General features: G+C 43.8%; 1 protein-coding gene across 8 annotated transcripts in view; it reads right to left on the bottom strand.

Annotated features, from left to right (window-relative positions):
- CELF4 (CUGBP Elav-like family member 4) overlaps window positions 1-20,949 on the bottom strand; it is a 718,579-nt gene that overhangs the window by 38,048 nt on the left and 659,582 nt on the right. For 2 of the 8 annotated variants that reach the window (XM_075078980.1, XM_075078979.1), the window contains exons 9-11: window positions 17,586-17,648; window positions 15,858-15,938; window positions 9,805-9,888 (exon numbers count right to left, since the gene is read on the bottom strand). In XM_075078980.1, coding sequence (XP_074935081.1) covers window positions 9,805-9,888; window positions 15,858-15,938; window positions 17,586-17,648 — 228 coding nt within the window. Of the gene's footprint in view, window positions 1-9,744; window positions 9,889-15,857; window positions 15,939-17,582; window positions 17,649-20,949 lie in introns of all 8 variants that reach the window. The other 6 variants (XM_075078975.1, XM_075078973.1, XM_075078978.1 and 3 more) reach the window with 3 other exon arrangements.

Below are 20,949 nucleotides of genomic sequence, written 5' to 3' on the forward strand. Positions count from 1 at the left end.
AGGGCTGGAGCACTTGCTCTGTGAGAGCAAGAAGACATAGATAACCTCTTTACAGTGGTGCATGACGGGAGAATGAGAATCTAGGGCATAAACTGGAGCAAGGGAGTTCCAGACTGGGTATAAGGAAAAGCTTTTTCACCTTGAAGGCCAGCAAACATTAGAACAGGTTGCCCAAATTAGAATCACTTGTTCAGGGGTCTTCATTGTTTTTAATAATTTTCAGACATATTTGATATTGCAGAAATATATATATAAAATGCATGTATAATGTACATACTTATACATATGTGATATCTTACAGATCAAGACTGGGGAGAGTGGAGATGAGGTTGAATTTGACTGGGGACTTGAGATAGACGAAACCAGAAATGGTTAAGAAAAGTATACCTATTTTTATGAAGATCTGCAAGCTCTTACCCTGATGACAACCTCTGAAGATGTTCCTCTCATCTGGGGACCTTTTTTTATTTTTTTGTTTGGTTGCTTGAAAAGGGAAGATATCACATGCACCAATATATTAAAATGATGATAAGGTTGCAAAATGAAGCACTTGAGTTAGAAATGCAAGAAATGATGTTACCTATAAAATTTTAATTCTGTATTGTTTTGTATATGCATTAAGGCATTGCTTCTAACCACACATTTCTGTATTTTTCTTTTTCATGGCATCCTTGTTTTAATTACTGTACAGAATAAATAACATAACAGTGTGAGGAAAATGGCAATGTATCAGACTCATTATTGCAAGTGTTAGAATATAAACAGTAAATAAGGCAGGGAAAGGATGATTTTGTAGTTGTACAACCAAATGCTGCCTTGGAGAACTGGAATTGATCCCTATTTCTGCCATGACATCCCAGTTATGCTGGGTAAAACATATATCACAAAATGCCTTAATAAGATCTCCTAGGCTATTTTTCTACTAGTAAATAAAATAGGGCAGGCTCTGCATGCAGCTGGCACATCATGGCTTGTATCTACATGACTAAACTCTCTTACCCCTCAAAAAGGGTGGCCTTGTCTGTACTGTTGTCTAGGGATAGTCCCTGGCCCTTGTCACTGCTGGGCCACACCCAAGCAACATCCAGCCGAGAGTTAATTGTCGTGACCAAGCTAAAGCCAACAGTATGCAAATGTTAAAAGATATGGATAGTTATGACATGGTGTTTGAGCTGACATGCAAGGCCTCTTTAGTTTGCCAGTGAAGATGAAGCTTTACAATGTGTTCCTCTTTTCATGGTGCTCAGTGCATGACCTGAGATTTCACTGGCAGAAAGGCTGTTGCCTGTATCTGCATCTGAAGTGAACATGAACATAACATGCCCTTCATTGTGATAAATACTTTGAGAAAACCAGCCAACAGACTGATCAGGCTCATGACATCTCAGATTAGGCATCCAAGATTAATAAACAGTTTTGAATATCTTTCTATGCCTCATCATCCCCTTGGTGAAATGATGACACTGTGAGCACTGTGAAAATGCTGTTAGCTCTGTGAACCTCTCAAACGCTCTGCTGGGAAAGGCCTCAGGAAAACAGATGAAGAAATAATAATAAATTCATATTCATAGCAGGGTTTAAATATTGTGTGGGAAGGAAGGCCTGAGGCCAAGCACAGAGCTGTGAGGATCTATTGAACAGCTGCTCAGGAACTAGCTAGCTGACAGTCTTCAAAATGCTGAAGAGCAGTCCTGTGCAGCGAATGACACAAGACAGATTAATATAAAGTAGTTGAAGATAGAAATATGGAGGATGGATAGATGGTTGGATGGATTGAGAGAGACTTGTCCATTCTACAGTTTGAATTTGCCTTGCATGAGAGAGATCTTGGGAAAACAAAAATAAAGACAGATGTAGTGTGCAGGCAAAATGCTGTGGTGGGTCTGCAGTGTCACAAGAACTGGATGTGGTAAGTCTGTGCTCTGCAGATACATCACCCTGAGTTCAGAAATGGGTCTGCCCACTGCAGGGATCGTTATTTCTGACTTCTGAACATAAACTTACAGACTGAATGGAAGTAGCACTAGTGACCTTCCTCTGGCATTTCTACACATAGGAGTGTTCACATCTGAAACTGTGATATCCTTGGACCACATGTAGGACCAGTCATATATGATGTGAGATCATCTACTCTATCTAATGGCAAAGGGATTTTAGAGGAGGTGGCAGTAGGTAGCACGATGTGCAGACAGTTGAGAGCCCAGTCAGGTTGTTTTCCTGGGTCCCAAAGCTGACTGAGTGATTTGAAGCCCAGAGCATTAAGGTTTTAATCTCCTTAAAAAAATAATTTTGTTTTTTTCTCCTTTCTTCTAGCATTAACTCCTAACTTTGTTCATTTCTATTAGTCACTTAATGGCCGTCCCCCTTTGAAGGTCATTAAATGAGTAGCTGCAAAGACCCTGCAGTAATGAGTTCCTCCAACTAATTGCACTGTGAGTAAAAACATTTAAAATAATTATGTAAGTGTGCATGTGAGTAGGTATGTACAAATATATCTGTAACTTTTAAATATATTCTGGATGGACTATGTCTATCGCTTGTGTGGAGAGATGGACAGAATAGTGATAGACACATGGACAGACAGATAAATAGAAGACATTCTGCTAACATGTTCTTGTCTAATATATTGTTAAGCTACAAAAGAAAGCAAAAGTCCCTGTGTGCAATGTATAGATTTTCTTTAATGTGAGTTATTGGGAAAAGACAGAGCTGTCCCTTTAACTGAAGAGCTGCAAACAGCTGTTCCTTATGCATACATGCTTGCTTGGTCTGAAAGTTTTGGTAAGTCAGTGCATAACTGACAGTTAGATTTATCTCCCCAATAAGCAATCAACACTATAATAAAGGAAAAATGCTTTCAGTGCACCTTTGAGAGTGCATCAGAAATTAATCTAAACATCAAATTAATTATAGTTTGTAAATGAATAGTGGCTCACAGCCCTAATACTTCTCCTGCTCCTCCTCCTCCCCTTAAAGCCTCCCCCAACAAACTGCAATGGCTGGAGGTGCTGTGCAGTGAGGGTAATGAACAGTTCCTTCCCTTTCTTACTCACACAACTCTTTCCTTATCAACTGGAGAAGAGTTCTATCCTTACTCTGCAGACCTGAGGTCTCAGAGCCTCGCTGCTTTGGAACAGAGACTAGCTAGCAAATAATAAACTTTTGTGCCTTCCTCCCCTTTCCTTTGTGAGCCCCAAGCACCCCTCTAATGGTGTCCTCCTCCCCTTGGCTTACTTTCCAACTAAGCTGTACACTTCATGAATCTCTCCTTGGCTGTCTGTCTGTGCCAGGTCCTTCAGAGTGGAGAGGACCACAACAAACTAGTGCTGATCTGAACCAAAATACCCCAGGGCTCAGGCATACTTAACACATCTGGGAAATCATTTCATGTTGTCTCAACTCAGGCACTCACATTAGCAGCTTCTTCCATCAGACGCTCTGAGCTTTGGTCTGTAACTGTAACTTTATGGGAATGACAATTTGATACTGTCTAGGGACCTGAAACAAAATGTATTGCCACTAGATTGTGCAAAGTAAAGTACATAGCCTAATTCCATGGGCTACGGGGAGAAAGACTTGGGTGGAGATTTTTCTTAGGAAATTTGAAATCAAGTTGAACGTAAAAAGCAAAAAAAAATCAAATCTAATTGGTACTGGTAACAGCAGAAAGCAGAGCTCCAGCTGTCTCCCAAGTGCTTTATAATAATGCCTCTATCTGGTGAGATTCTTCCTACTTACCAAAGAAAGAATCAGAAAAGAAATCCCACAAAACTTTGACCTGATAGATAAACCTCCTCATCCATGGTTTCTAAAGCCCTGTGCAAAGGAACTGGATTCCTGGTACAACAGGGGGAACCCAATGCACACAACTGTATTGACTAACAATCATGCAGCTGGGGCAGGAAGATAGGACTGGAATTTCTTACCCCTATACTAACTTACTCCTGGACCTCCTCATTTCCCTGGGTGAACTTAAGGAGACCTGGGATTTTTTATTAAATGAGAAACTGACAGATTTGGCAGAGTGTGTTGGAGGCATGTTGTGAGTAGTTGCTGAGCAATATTTTTCTGATGTACCTCAGGGTCTGTTGTTCAACTCCTATGTCTTATGGAGTGCTGCCAATGCACTTTGGACTTGATCTGCAATGCCCCTGGTCCCAGGCCCCTGTATAGCTTTGCCGATGTCCTAGTCTCTTGATGTTTCTTCTTTCTGTTTCAGCTTCCAGGTTAAAACTCTTAGACTGTCACGACCTGCCTGCTGCCTTGCATTTCCCAGTCCAGCATACTGCAGTCTTGAACTACCATAGTGTGTTTTTTATAACACGATACAAGCTTTACACAACCCTCAGCCCTTCTCCTGAACTTCACCCCCTCCTGTGTTCAGTCCTCATTCATTACTTCTTCTCTTACCTTTATTCTCTTCCTTGGCTCTTCTGTTTCTTTTAATAAACTACGAGCCAGAAGAAATTTATTAGGGAATAGAAATATTTAACAGTGAAGATAATTAGCTACTATGACCCTCATCAAGTGGTGTTATCTTCTCTCTTTTGGCAGCTTTTGAGAAGACTGGATGCATTTCCAAATGGAGTGGTCCACTAGCAACTTTTGAGTGGACTTCCTGCAGGAATCTGGAATGAAACTTGATGTACATGTTGTGACAACAAACAAAGAAGATATTTCCTGTAGGCCATATATATCTACGCTACTAAGAAGCCCTTTCAGATTATAGTCAAAGCTGGAATGCTCCTTGCTACATTTAATGTGGGACACTTTAAAAAGTCCATCTGGAATGCATAGAAAATGACAAAAACATCCAGCAGTTGTGGTTGCTCACACCTGGGGTGTCAGACCACATTGAGCTGAGTGGAGGGAAACTTCGGTGTCTCTGCGGGCATAGGAGAGGTTCTTCACAGCATCCTGGAGTCATTGTTCCATGGGGATAAACTGCAGCTGCCATACAGCAGGTGTGGGGAACAGGCACATGCCAAGGAGACACATTCTGGGGACAAAGGAGAGGCATGGAGCAGAACTGGCCTGACAGTTTCCACTGCTCAGTAGTGTGCAAAGAGCTGGCAGATCCAGGTGCTCACTCCTCCCATAAAGAGGTGACTGGAGGAATGAATTTCCAAGTGCACCAGTAAAACAATTCCTCCAGCTTTAATGTATCTACATCTTATTTGACACCTTGGGGTAATCATTTGGCCTCTGCTTCTCCATCCATGCCCTCATTTTTCTAATTTCTGTCATGTCATAATCCTAATTAATATTGCCCAAACCTGTCCTTTTCTCTTTCTTTGTTAAAACATTTTCCTAGTGTCTGTCTCTGTATTTCACTAAAATCTTCAAATGCCTTCTTAAAATGTGTCTCGTGCGACAACAGTGAGTGCTCCTGAAATGAGGACTGTGTTGTAGCATCACCCTACAACACAGGTAGAGATAACCATGTGTGGGCAACATGAAGAATGGCTCTTCTCACATTGACTACTTGCCTCAGCAGCCTTAATAGTGTCATTTTACTCAAGTTTTCTTTTTGCTTTCTACACAGACTGGTCACATCTAAATTATCTGCATAGCTGAGAGGGGAATTATCATCAGAACCGTTACAACCAGTACTGAGATATATTGCATGTCCTCTGACATTAGGGTACCTATATGCAGAAGAACTTACACATATACAGTGGGAAGGTGAGAGCCCCAGTGCAGTCTCTGCCTTGCACAGAGAGAAGATAGAGCTCCAGGATCCTGCAGAAGTTGACATTAATTCTGTGACACACTGTGCCTATGTGCAAGACATCCGAGATCATCCTGCTGTAAGAATGAGAGTCACTGTCTTCAAGGAGCATCTGATTAAGTGTAATTTTTCCCTGAGTGAGATGATGGTTCCTGCTGTGGCCCTGCTATTTCACTGAGAATGGACAGCACAGGCCAGTGAGGAAAAACGTGCTGGCTGTAAAAGAATTGCATTGGAAAAGGCTACGGGTATCAGCTGGCCATTGAATGAAGGGCTAGTGAGAGAGGAGAGAGAAGGACAGAATGGAGAAGACCTGAGGAGGTGAAATCAATAAGTTTGAATACAAGAGGGTGGACAAGGCAGCACCTGAGGAGAAACCCAAGGAGATGCTGATATAGTTGGTGTGTTGGAGACTCAGGTCATGGGGATAGACATGTTGTTGGAGTGGGAGGAGAAGTGTGGTCTGCACTTGGACATATTACAGCTGTATAAGGATAGTGGAAAAAATAAAACTCAGAAGTCTGAAATGTTGTAAGAGAAAAGAAAGGATTTGAATCTAGCCTGGATATGAGCAGCACAAGGAAAGTCTCAGGCAAAGAAACCTCCCAGTTTAAATGAATTTTCTGAGTGAGAAGTCAGGATTGTATCTCAGGCAGTCTTACACACTACAGCGAGCAGTCCTGCTATGGAAAACAATAGACATATTTTGAGCACTTTGACATTTTATACATGAGTCTGATGTTTGCTGTACCATGCATTCCTCACTGCTCCTTGTCAGCCAGGAGTCAGCAGCCTCTGAGTCGGGAAAGCTGAAGGCTTCATGACCACAGTGTGGTTTCTTTGGTGCGTGTAGGTGCTAAAGGTTCTCTGCAGCGTTGTGGGCTCCAGATACCAGGAGAAAGGCTTGTGGCTCATCTCACCTTCTTCTTAACACTTGCGTGGCTGCCCCTACACTATGCTGCCAGTAGTGGCCAAAGGAGATATCTCTGTGCTGGAAATGCAAGGGAGAATTTAGGGCCAAACAGAAAGGAATAAAAGTCCTATTTTGAGATGCTGGCCTACTGACTTAATCACTTTGGGCCGGCTGCTTACAGGTAGTTCAACAATGAGACAAGAGCAGTGAATGAAGCATTTTCCACTCCCATGTCAAAAAACATGGTGACATTTTTCTCCACAGAATTTCTAAGTTTGTCTAAAGCAGGACTTCTTGACAATTTCTCAACAACCTGGGGCTAGACTCTGTTACAGCAATTTACTTGGGATCTGCATAGCAGATACATTTTAAAAGGTCATATAATGGTGGAATATCTTTCTGGGGCCAGACAGAATTGTTCCCCCAGGCTACTAGTTGGAGAGCTCTAGCTGGGTTAAAAAAAAAATTGAAACAGAATGCAAATGCTATGTTTTCACATGTTGAGTTTTGGGAAACATTTAAGCTGAAAAGGAAAAAATTTTCTTACTTTCTAAGTTAACAAAATCCCTTTTTTTTTCCTTTAGGAAAAAAGTAAATTTTTTTTTTTTAAATTGACTTTCTGAACAAAAAATTATAACCAGCATCATCTTCAGTGGACATAGCAAAACAAATGAAAGCCCTGATTTTCTGTAATACCCTCCACATTTTTACATTGCTCTAAAGCTGAAGGTCAGCAGGGTAGGTGGTTGTGAAGAGCAGTGTGACGTACTTGTGATAATTAGCTACCTGTACTTCTGCTATTTCTGTCCTTCTGGAGGTGGTGTACATGGCAGCATAGTCAACATGTTTGTCTGAGATCAACAGTCAGAGCAGGCACTCAGGTCTATGGGAAAGTAAGTTAAAGCCAGAGAAAACTGGGGCTTGACATGTGGGAACAAAAACTGACTGGGCTTGGACATTTGTATCTCAGAAGTTAATATAAGGTGACTAAGATTGACTAGCAATCTCTAATTCTTGCTTTTGCTTACCTGCATGCTTGAGTCTACACATCCAAAGGTCACCATCCTGCTTTCAGGCTGGAATAACCCACCATTAGTTTTGGAGTTTACTTTGTGATGTTTAGGTTCTCCAAGTAAGACTCAACATGAAGGAAAATTTCTGCTAAGGTCCCTCAATTCCTGCTCAGCTATCAGTCAAGAACTCACAGTACCTTGGAAAGAACAATAAAGGTAGACCCACAACCCTGCCCCACAAGCTAGGTATGTGTTGCTGTCCTCCTTAATCCTTGTAGCCAGAGACCCTTTAAGCTAAGAGGAGATAAGGTGAATACCTGTCCAGCAGATACTATCCCTTACCAGACTTGGCTCTCACTGCATTACTCCATTTACCTTTGTTTTTCCCACTTGTCAATATGTGGAGAACCAGGCTCACTAGTCCCCTAAACATTTAAGAAAGGAATGGCAATTTAATTGCCAAAGGTCCATTTCTAACCCATGGGTATCCTTGGAGTACTAGTTTTCAAAGTAGTCTAGAGCTGTGCTGTTCTGCTCATCTTGTACAAGCTTTTATATAGTTAAAGCACTAAAAAGCAGGTGGGCTCTGGAGATAATAGCGCTAATTCATAATTCCTCATCTGAATTTCCCAGCTGCCTCGTCACACCAAACTCTTTGTCCTTTTTTCCTCTAGAGATTGAGAATGTGGCAACCCAAGGACTACTGGTTCCCCCCTCAATCAGGGGGCAGGGCTTCCCCAGCCAAAGGGGGAAACGGCCTGTTCAGACCATCTGTGAATGGGGAGGAGGATCTGTGCATAGAAGAGGGTCACAAAACCCTTGGAAGTACTGTCTGACATGCACCGTAGCTGGCAAGGGATGAGGTAAGAGTTTTGGGAGGTTGGCTGTCCAGGATGGGAAAGGGGCAGGCAGCATGGAAGGGAAGCATAGTGTGGAGACTGAGAGTGACTTTAAAATCAAATGGAACTCCAGTAAGTCTTAACTCTGGAAGTTTGCCTGAGAAACAGCGTCCAGATCAGCTGCAAGTAGTGGAAAAGAAAGGCAACAGTTTGTCCCGTTGCACTCCTCAGGGAAGGCCTGCAAAGAGTGCAGGATGGTGGAGAACCAGAAATTGCACATTCCAGTGGAGGGAAAAGGGATGGGAGAGATCCTCTGTCCACCAGGTGGGATGGGATCAAATGTGGCAGGGTCCCCATGCTGCCACACTGCCAGAAGGGACCCTTCACAGCAACACCTTTGCAAACAGTGGGATTCCACTGAGACACCATGCACACATCACCACATGGCTATTGGCTGGCTGAGCCCTGCCTTTGTGGGTGCAGCTGAGGATGTCCCTAGCTGGTGGCTCGCAGGCAGCTGAGGCTTGCTCCTTCCATGCTCTAACTGATGGTGTTGAGCCAGCAGCGAGGTCAGAGCTGTGTGAGCATGGTGCAGGTTTCAAACCCAGCCTTTTAGCATGGCCTGTCAGCTGAGGCACAGGGTTACCTTGGTCTGTCTGTATCTGCTGTGGTGCTGTCTCGGGTCCAGCAGGCTCAGAGCGTGGCTGCCTGTGGCCCACCAAACAGCCATCCCCACAGAAGACCAGGCTTTCAGCTGATGTTCAGCCATTGTCCCCTTGCAGTTTAATGCAGATGCTGGAAAGCTGTTCCCACAGCTCTGTCTTCCCCTCAAATCCATGACATGTTTTTCCTTTTCCTTAGGTACAGAAATTCCCATTCTGCCACATGCTCCTGCTGCTGACCCCATCAGCATTTCATCTACTCCCCCAGCCCCCTCCATTTTGCTTCAGGTGCTTTAGTCTTTTCTGTACCCTCTCCACCTCCCCTTCCAAGGGGGAATATTTTCCACCCCACCACCAGCAGCTGCAGCACCCTGCTGCTGGTGAATGCCAAACCTTCGCCTCTAAGCAGCGCACACAACTCTGAGCATGAGACAATTAGGAGAGAAAGAGGGAAGGGGAAAGTATCGACAGGAGTAAATTGAGAGAAATCATAAAGCTTAAGCAGAAAGAAAGCAGTTTGAAAGGTAAAGTATTCAGAGAAAGCCCTTTCCTGGATGAATCTAATTGTTTTGTTATCTTTACCCACCAAAGCATTTACTTTGGTTTGTCGCCCGATCCACAAACACTTTCGAGGAGATGACATTACCGAAAGGCAGGAACATCTGCATCAGCTCAGCATCCCCAAACTCCTGGGGCAGATGGTAGATAAACAGGTTACAGCCCTCTGGTCCTATCAAGAGAAAAAGAAGACCCATGAATGGAGAGAAATAGAATATGAGAAAGCACATGTTGGAGATATACTTTGACACCCCCTGTTTATGACTGGTGAGAGGTCACCTCTAGGAAGCAGTCTGTAGACTCTCAGAGAAACGGACAAAGCAGAAGACCAGGAACTCAGAAAGTCACCTAGAGGCTATACTAACTTCATTAACCTTCCCAGGACAGACATGAGGATAAAATCTAGAGACAGAAGAATGCAGAAGCACATGTCTCCATGGAAAGATAAAATGGAGGAATGAGAACAAAAAGAAAGAAAGAATGCAGTTCATAGTTTTTCTTTGCTCCTCTGTAGAGTTTTGGGTGACCCACACTAACCCTTGCCTCCGCTCAGTGTCTGCATGCAGAAGTTTCATTATCCTTCTTGTATCTGTGTGAGGACTGTGATAACATGCAGAAGGATTCACACAAACACACAGGATAATTTGTTTTGTAGAATTTTACATTCAATCCCCCAGCTGAACTCAGCCTGAAGACTCCCCTAAATCTGGACAGTTTGACCATGTCCACCATTCTAGAGGGTTCAGCAAGAAAAATTACAGGTGGATATATATCCAATTCCTAGACAAGAGGAATTGCCTTTTTTTGCCTCAGTGTTGTAACATATACTCTTACAGACTTCAAAGGGTACTTGGAAAAATATCCAGAGAGTGTTTAGTTGGAATATGCAGTTTTGTTAAGGTAGAGACCCTTAGAAAATGTTCTGCTGAAATTGTATTTAGGGGCAGAAGAGGGAGAATCTGCCTCTGATCAAACAGCCTAGAATGAAACTTTTCAATGTAACTTTTATTTTAAGCTTGCTGTACTTGAGCAAAAGTCAAAAGAGAACAGGTGTGCCCAAGTGGTTTTGTTGAAAAAAAAAAAAAAACATTTAAGGCCCTTGCAGTGTTCACTAGCTGAAAACTATGTAGTTTGAAGAGACATGGATTGTATTTTGGTGGTCTTATTTTCAAAGGTACTTCCAGGTGCTGCCCAGCTCTCCACTGACCTCAACAGGTAGCTCCAGCTCTGCTTTGCTCAGGGGGTTTGAGAAAAGGGGATACAGTGTGTGCTTCTTGTTGCAAGGGTAAGAGGACAGAGGGATAGAGGGTTTCCTCCTTCCCCCCCAGCCCATGTGCCTACAACCCTGTGACCTGACTCAGCCAGCTTTCCCCCATTTACATCTGGGCCACAGTGTGGGGAAGGAAAGGGTTTTTTAATACTCTCGTTTTCTTCATCAGGGCATAATTACGGTGTCATAACACCATAACAACAAATTACAACTTTGCTTTTCCTGTTAGGGTGAGGAGTTCGTCTAGATGCTCCCACCTTTTATTAGCCATTACTCATCCCCCTGGCTGGCAGGAGAAGTACGGCGAAGTCAGGATTCTGACAGATGCCCATTTAAAGCTCATTAAAATTCCTGGGCCTCAGCGTGATTGAAGTCACAGGCTCTCCACATTTCCTTTTGGATTAATGGAAAATGAAGTCCTAATGAATATTTGCTAAGCACAGTTTTCCCCACTAATTTGCTAAAAGGACTGTCATGAAGGAACAGCTGATCCTTTGCATCTTGTGCATTTCCTAGAGATCATGAGGATGGTAACAGGGTTTCTTCCAAATGGGAGGGCTAGTGATATGGTGGGATAATTAACTAATTAGGCACCCGGTCATCTGCTTAGCTAAATTACTTTTGAACCTCAGTGGCCCACAGTCAGGCTCCCCTATTTCATGCCAAGCTTTTCCATCTTCCCCCCACCTCCCGTCTTCCTCTTCCTTAGTCTACTCACTGAGCGAGTACCCCTTCTCCAGTCCTTGCTGCAGTTAATTTTCACACAATGTGGAGTTATTGGCATGACAAACTAGATATGAAACAGTCTGAAAGTGTTAAACAAACACTGACCCCCTTAGGTGTCTGTTAGAAATGAGAAAATTCTGCCCAGGAGAAGACCACGGTCCAGAATAGCAGAGAAAAATTCATTCCTTTATCTAAGCGTGCCCCAAAGCACTTCTGCTGTGGGATTTAAGATCCGCATTATAATAGAATGGGTAAAATCTTGGCTTTGCTGCAATTAGTGGCAAAATTCCCACTGACATCACCAGAGCCAGCAGTTTGCTCTGTAAAACTGGCAAATTCTTTCAAAAATGCCAGCTGCATTTCCTGGGGTCTTGGATGTGTTGTGCATGAGTAGGGATTCTTCTGCCTGTGTGTGCACTTCAAAACACCTACTAAGGCATAAGGCAGACCAGGAGGCATATGACTTCATCTAGTCTGGGTTTAGAGGTTGGGCTCAAGGCAAGAATAACCCTTAGTTCACTTTGAAATCAGCTTTGCGTCACACTGCTCAGACCAAGAGGAAGAGATCAGAGAGTGTGTGAAAAAGCAGAGACCATACTTGAAGCCCAGTTCAGCTCTGAAATGTGTCTGTCTGGGAAACCCATGCTGTGGCCTCACATACCAACTCAGACATTCAAGGCCAAACACACTCTGTTCCCAACCACAGAGGGTTCAGTTAATTTCCAATGTTGAAAACTCCACCTGCTACTGAGAAACATCCTGGGGTAGTTTGATTTGTTTTACCATCCTCACATACAAAAATTCTGTCATTAGAATTTAACAAGTAATTTCTTGTTAAATCCATCTATCTGTAAGTTACTTATCATAGTTAGACTCCTTGATAAAGAATTCACAAAACAAGCTCTCTCTGTCTCAGCCATTCTACCGTGTGGGTTTTTTTCCCTGAGTCAAGTTAATCTGGGCACTCCATGGAAGAATGTGTATGGTTGCCTCCTCTTATATACATGTATATTTTTAAAAATCAGAGACATGAGTTTTTCAGCTTGGAATGCTATGAAGAGTGAAGTTAGTTCTCAGTGCACACATGCCATGAGTTTTAAAGGGCTCAGGATCACTGGAATAAGAGGAAGATCACAGCTGGTATGGCAAAACCTTAGTGAAGACTCCAACTATCTTGTCAGAGATAAAGGTCTTGTTTTGGGCTGAGTTAACGGATTATTGGAGATCAGTATACTTGGCATTTCAGGGATGAACACAGTGATAAAATTATTTACCACACCCTTTATTTCGGCTTTCAAGACAGCTGTAAGTGAGCTCAAAATCTCACCCTCATGACACATTATGAGAAGAAAATGAAGGTTTTCTACCCTAACATCTACCATGGCTCGGTTTAATGGTTTTAAATTACAGATAATTCTGTTCATTAATACACAGGAAGCACAGATAGCCTTGATTCAGACAAAAAAGGAAAGAAAAGTTTTAAAGAACACAGTTTAAGAATGGTTTGTAAATTAACAGCAAACCATGCTGGATAATGGAAAAACCTGTGACTGAGGGTGCAGGAACATGTGCCAGAGAATTCTGTGTGAGTCCACGTTGATTTGGCTTGCTTGGACCTGGGTTGCTCTAGTCATGCTTCTCACCCTCTAGCTCACTGTTAGTTCTTTAGCCTGGGGACAGCAGCAGATCCAACACATCCCCATGTGTCCACTCTCAACGTGAGTAAACTCTATGCACCTGAGCTGACATCAGGTATCTATCATTGCATCCCCAACACCATGAGTCAGAGTCATAAGGAAAGGCTATAACTAGACTGCTCTTCCAACAATAATTAAAAATGGACTGTCCCATAAGGTTGCATGAAGTTAGTCTGCAGCCTTTTAGTAAGCTGCTCACCTCACCCCTACAACAAATACTCAAAGGCTGTAATTTCATTGCCTCTTCTGCATCTGCTGGCTATTCAGTCCCCAGCATGTTTGAGCACTGGGCAGATGACAGTCACAAGCCTGCACCACTTTATTTTAATATCTAAGTATACTTCTGAGTTTCAGAAACTACGTCAAGATGAGTAATACCATACAAATCTAAAATTACCTCCAAGTTTTGCCTGGTTGGCATGGCCTGAATCAAGACTTCATCCCTAGCTTTTAGATCTGATCCACCTTATGCACCCTGTCAGCTGCTGGCAGCCTCAGTGCTCATGTGGAAGTAATGACTAATCTCTACAGCAACGATGAAGCAGCCAAGACGCTCTGAGCTTGTTATCCAACTGGGATCTGGGAGCGGAGAGTCAGCTTTGTTATTAACAATGTGATCATCGATGTTATTGTTGTGGTAGGGCTGGTTCATTAACGAATCAATGTTTGTGCACATCCTTGCAAATATAAACTACTCTTCTCAGCACTCAGCATTATTATTATTAGAGTTCCCTCTTGCTGCGTTTTCCTGTTAAAGGTTAGAGATGCTTAAAGGTCTTGACCCTCTGCTAGAAAGGAGCATTGTGCCTTAGAGTGTCTCCCTCTAGCAAGCAGCAGCGAGAGCCACAGCATCTAAACACTGCAGGAAAACATACAACACTGGGAAAAGCAACCTGCATTGGACTGGTGGTTCATAGCATATATCTGGCCCCCAATCATCCTCAATACCAGCTGCTTACAGGAAGGAGTGAGAAGTTCTGAGATAACTTGAACACTGGGTGACACTCACCCTCAGCACACAGAGACACACCTTGCCTAGTGAAAATAGGAGTCTTTGGGTAGTGGGTCTTCAAAGTATGCACAAGCTATCCCTGGCTTCTGATGTTTTCTGGCACAATGCTATGCTGAGCAATGATCTGCTCGCCATTTTGTCCTGTGCTTAATCTAGCCCCAGTAAGTAATAAAAAGCAAAGTCCTTCAGCATGGGGGAAACATCTCTGTAATGATACGTTAGGTCTGTGCATCTGTTCTCACAGCAGGGACGTGTACTAGAGCTAATCAGGAGCTGGAAGTTGTGTTCCCCAGGAAATTCTGACATCAGAAAAAAATTAATTCCAAATTAGATCGAAATGCCGACATTTCTAATTTTCTTGCAAAATGAGATTTCTCCCCCAAAGTAGTTCTAGGCCATCAGAATGTTTTAGTTTGGTAATGTAATCTTGATTCATTTCATTCTGACTGTTACACTATATTGAAATATTAAATGTCATTATATATATATAATAACACGTATAACATAGAATATATCTGAATTAGTGATCTAACAGAGGATAAAAGTTGAAATGTAATTATTTAAAATGAAGACCTCTACACTAAGCTGAAGCACCTGACTTAAATGCCTCACTTAGGCAAGCAGTTTCCTCCTCTAGTCAAAAGGGAGCAGTGGACTCCCCGGAGGATGGTTGGGACTACCTGAGTGGGCTACCTGTGAAGATCCCACTGCTCCCCATGGACTGTAAAGGGAATGTCACATGGCGTGGCTGCCTCACAAAACATTTACATACAATAGTGAGAGATTCACCTCTCCTTACTTTTAATGCCTCCAGTTCAGCCAGCCTGTCCTGCAGACTAGATAACCCAGGCTTCTCTCAGAGTCAATATAAAGAAACATGTACTTTTACTATACGGTGAATCCCATCCTGATACAGAGATTGTGCTCTAAAAGGGCTGATTTCTGCTTCCCGGTTATCAGTGGAAAGGACTAGACCAGTTAGTCTAAATAACAGGACCTCATTCTCTAAATAGCAAGTGTCTGAAATCACGTTACTGGCTTCTAATGAAGGGCCACAAGTGCTTCATCACCTACTAAACTCTATTCCAATGCAACTGCATTTTTATCCACATTCTTTTTGCTTGTCTTTAACACAGACCCCCCTTGGATATTACTGCCTACATTGCTAGCAGGTCTTTCCATGGTCCTTGCATATCAGCATGCTTCCTTCCCTGCGGACAGAGGAGATCTCAGCAGTGACTCCCCATGAAGATGTTCCCACATATCACTGTTAGTGCCAATGATGCCATGCCACATATGGAAATTGACAAAAGACTCAGTGGATCCGGGATCCAAAGCAACTGGGAGTTTAATGGGTACTCTCTTCATGTATGTGGAGGAGAACCAATGTGGTAGAGATGGAGTGGACCAGAAAGGAGGACAGCCCATTTACTCACCTTCTCTCTGTTGCTGTGGGATCATAGGAGGTGGCTGTGGGAACGCTTGGCTAATCTGGCCATAAGCAGCAGGATAAGCAGCTATAGGGGAGAGAAAGAGAGAGAAGAAAGAGGGACAGATTTCAGTGCTGGGAAGCAAGGAGCTTTTACTCCATCCTACCAAGCTGGAGGTGGGCTTTACCCCTGCATTTTGGCTCTGGGAAAGGCCATCTCATGCAGCCTGAGATGTGGCGGAAGAACGACAGTCATGTTCCACACAGTGCAGATGGCCCTGAGCACCCACCCTCCCTTCAGCTTTGTCAGCAGTAACACTGGGGACAGCTATGTGGTGTAAATGGGGGTCACCACTGAGATCCTTCCCAGCAGAGATGCATAACCATCCCAGATGGCACCACAAACTCATTCATTCACGAGCTCAGTGCGCTGATGCCCATGCTGACAGCCACGCACAGAGCGCATGCACACACACACGTTTTTCCCTGTGTAATCTCTTTTGCACCCTGATTAATTCATACTCTCATAAAAACAGTTCACACGTGTGTTTCCTCCCTTACTCTAACCTTTGTGTGAGCACACTGTATAGGCAGAGTTGCACATACACTGTCAGATATACATTTTCTTTCATGTTTGTAGAGACTTCCTCTCTGTCACATAAACACAGTGGAAAGAGTGTGCAGCAATTAAACAATTTTCCCCACCTCAGCTCCCCCACCAAGCAGACAAGGGGAGCCACTCAGTACCACAGATGGTAGATGATGTGCCTTGCTGCTAAAAATACAGAGTATGGGTCGTCTGTGAGCCCAGAGAGAGAGGGATAGGGGCCATGTGTGTGCAGAGGGGTTAATTAACAGCTCAAAGGGTTGAGCTGCTTCCCATCTATCAAACATCACAAGCAATAAATGACAATAACTAAAACACCGGCAAATGAAGCCCTACATGGAGAATTAAATTAAGTTTCCAGATACAGCGCTGACATGAGATTATAGCCATTCTTCAGCAGGAGCCCATGATTGCTCCAGTTACCACAGGAAATAATGACTTTGGGGTGGCAGCTTCCTCACAACGTTGGCCATGGAAACCTCGCAAAGGGAGGCTGAACACGGCAGGGTCATGGTCTGCACCAGGTGACTTTGACTGGTGTCAGTCCATCAACTGGAAAGGAGCTGCTTAGCATAGAGGGTGATATGAGTGTAGGCTAACCCATTCGGAGCCATGGAGAAAGCTGCCAGGAAACCAGTAGTACATCTGTGTATCTCCTAAGCAAGCCTCAAATTAACTAGCTGGGGTATGGCCAGTGTAAAATACCATAAAATATGGATATGCACAGACGTAAGACACCCTGCCAGTCTCTGCATGGCCTGGTTGCCCATCTCCCCTCCTCACTGCAGCACTCGGGATTCCTGTTATAGACAGTGCTCTGATTTTGCACTTGTGCACTGTGCTAAGCAGACTGGATCTGGACTCAGCAATGCAGCTGTACCAAGGCACAGGTCAGTGGGAGTCTTTTCCTTGGAAAAAGGAGGAGGGTTGCCTCCTTAGGGAGAGAAGACCCTGGACTTTATGTTTGTTTTCACAAGAAGTGCAAATTTAACCTGAGAGTCTGTGGCACCCAGCTTGCCCCCGTACCATCAAACACCTCCCTGCCCCCATCCCCCTGAGTTGTGTTCAGAGATTAAAGGCTTTAGAGAAGAGAAAGGTTTATTGGGAGAAAGTGTTAATACTAACGACCTGCATACTGCTGCACTCCAGCGTAGGCTTGCTGCAAGGGATCTGCTGCAGTGGGGCTCTGTGCTGTGGAGACAGAAGACAGAGAAGGAATTAAGGGGTTAAAACATGACAGGCACTCTCTCCTTCTCTTCTGTCATCAATATATGGTGTGAGACAAACAGACCCAGGGGTGGAAGGTCCCAGAAGAGGAGCAGCTTGCTCTCCCTACAGACAGGACTGCACAGAGTCCCCCATGATGGCCAGGAGGGCTCTGTCCTCCTGCTGTCACCCTGTGAGACTTTGGAGGAGAGGGCAAGCAAACCTCTCCCCTCCTTTCCCAGGCTTAAATCATGTAGTTAATCTTTGATTTGCAGATTTTTGCATTTCAGTAATCAACCCAAAAAAGCCCTCATCTTAAACCAGGACTGACACTGTGCTAGGTGCTGTGCAAACTCAGATCTGTGACAGCTACAGTTGCATGAAACTTTCAATCAGAGCAGAAAACAACAGGGGCATAGCAGGAGGAAGGAGAAGAGAACAAAGCAGTGGCTCCTGCCATCCCAACAGCCCTTTGAAGGACCACGTTGCTGCCAGGCAGTCCCCTGTGTGAGAGGAGATGCTGTTTGCAGGGGAGGGGGACACTGCTTGTCTGCTCCAGGGAGGATGCTGTGAATCTCTGCATAAGGCATGCAGTCCCTTGCTGGCTTCAAAGTGCATTTTCTCTCTTTACAAGTGTGCATTCCTCCCCCCTAAAACTGTTTATTTTTGTGAAACTTTGAAGTCTGGCTCAAATACAACCAAAGCTAGTTAAGATATTTTTTTCCTTTTCCCCTTTGGTTGTTAGGGAGAGAAAAAAAGAGTGCAAGAGAAACGTGTTGGATAAGCTCTTTCTTTATCTGCAGCAATAAAATATTTAAAGCAAAGCTTGGCTGAACCTCCAGTCCAAATGTCACCTTGGCCCTAATATTTCACTTCTTGTTATGAGTTTAATTTGTATTTATTGGTGCTGCACAGTTCTACATTTACAAAGTCCCTCTGGCTTTTTACTTGTAGGATGTTCCCTTAGGGAGCTGCCACTTTCCCCACTCCATCCCACCTTCTTCCTTCTTTCAAGCACAGAGGTGTGCCTGGAGGCAGAAGCTTGGAGGTTGCAAAGGTGTGGACCTCTTAGAAGGAAATCTGGTGCCGTTGACCTACCCAAGGAGACACACTGACTGTATGCCAAAGAGTGGGGGACGTTGACAAACGTGAGTGTTATAGACCCAAGGAACATGGACAAAGTGTTTTCTTACAAATGCAAATATCAGCTTCAACCTTAACTTCAAAGATCACCATTGATCATGATGGAAGCTTGCAAAGGCTTGCACTTATCTCCCAAAGTACAAAGAGCAATGGTGAGAAGACCAAACTGTGAGGGGCAAACCCAATTAGCTGGCTAAGGCTTGGAGGCTCCTGTTCATTATGGCCATTACTGGATCAGAAGAATTTTGAAGATGGGGTCATCAAAGGAAGAAATACGTGGGGCTGCAGTCTTAGGTTAGAAGTGTTTTTGTTGATTCCCTAGATGACTTTTGGCAGGTCCCTCAATATGTGCATATGTGAAATGGGAAAGCACTGTCCTAGTGTAAGGATTTTCACCCCTTGAAAAGGGGTGTGAGAAGAACACATCAAAACCTCTGGAAGATCAGTGGCAGGCACAGTAGAGATGAAAAGCTGCGTTATTAAAGATTAGATGATCCAGGAAACTGGAGGAAATTCTTAGAAAACATAAAAACTGTTTCCACTTATTTCTGCCTTCTTGAAGAAGGAAGCAACTAAAGTCTGTTCTTTTTAACCTCTGCTCAAAACTGTTTTCCTCTGAAAACAGAATGTTGAGCATGTTGCTCCAGAAGAAAACTGAACAGCTATGAAAGGTTGAGTGATACCTCAGTTATGTACCCCTTTGGGAGAATGGATCATAATAACTTGGAACGTCCAAGATGACCAAGTCCTGTCAGGTAGAAGATATCTCCTGAGGAAGGTGAGGGAACATGTGGTAAAAGGAGAAAATCTTTATAAGACAGCTATGGCTTTACAGTCTGCAGTAAAGGAGATGATCTACCATGTCTGCCCCAAAGGCAACTGCCCTACCTTGGTTGCGCTCGTCTGTTTATAGAGCTAGAAGAAATTGTCTCCACTGCTCAGGAGCTACACTCACAGCATTTCCTTCCTCTCCAGCTGTGGCATGCTTATTCTTTGTCTGGCATGTTGACAGTTAGCAATGACTGTGTCTTCATTGATACGGGAGAAGCCACTGAGCAGTACCTGTCTGACTGTCATTCTTTCCTATATTCTTTGCCTTAGCTGGACACACATGGGAACTGCCCACTCCCCCAGTTATAGCTGAGTTTATGTCCTGAACAGGACCATACAGCTCACTGCTGAGCTGCTCTCCTCACCCTGTCTGTGGATATCTTGCCTGCCTTTGGGGCCATACTCTGCCCATTGTAACTAAGACATTCTGCTTAGGAAATATACACTGAAAATCATGGTTCATCTCTAAGATTAAATATTAAAACTGGACAAATGCTTTATTTAAAGGGTTTGGAACAACAAGCCTTTAAATGCAGCTTTTTTTGCTCCAACAGAAAGCTTTTAGAGTTCGTTATTTTTCTGAGTCTTTACAACTTGTCAGCAAGGGTAGTATCTAACCAGGTGTTTCTTTCTCAGGAGGCTGCCTTGTGCCCCAGATCACACAGGTAATTTCCTCCTGGCTCAGAGCACATCCAAGCCAGTGGGAAGACACTCTCCCCTGATTTCAGTCAGCTTTGCACCAAGCTAGAAATCACTTACTCATAGGTAAAGAAGATGAAAGGTGCCTGGTCTAACACAGAGGACCATAACACTGGCCTAACCATCCCCGGACACTTTTGAAAAGTAGTGAGTTGAAAGCATCCCTGGGCTGTAGTACTAGGCACCATAAGGAGGCAACAACCACTGGCTTGAAGTTTTGTGCTTTATTCACTGTCTCACACACTACCTTGGCTCTTGGGGAAAAGCAGTGGTGGCAAGTCACCACTTGCAGGAATTTAACTTGGCAGCTCTTAAAACCAAAAGTGATGACTTTAGGTCACTGAAGAACTTGTCTTCCTTAGCTTGAATAGTGTGTTTACTCAGCAAATGAAGATGTGACTTCAGTACAGTGGGTGTACCCATGCTGGCCAACACAGACTATGAAGATGTAGGGGCACAGACTCCAGGGCTGGCTGGGTAACTCAACAAAAAGCCAAGGTAGCTTGGGCAGCCATGAGCGTATCTTCATGCTGCTGCCTACTCCGCTAGATGAATTAAACCTAGTGAAAAGCATAACTGCCTGTGCTTCCAGATGTAGTATGGATGAAGCCAA

Source organism: Phalacrocorax aristotelis, chromosome Z (genome assembly GCF_949628215.1).
Source record: "Phalacrocorax aristotelis chromosome Z, bGulAri2.1, whole genome shotgun sequence".
In the NCBI taxonomy this organism is placed as follows: Eukaryota; Metazoa; Chordata; class Aves; order Suliformes; family Phalacrocoracidae; genus Phalacrocorax; species Phalacrocorax aristotelis.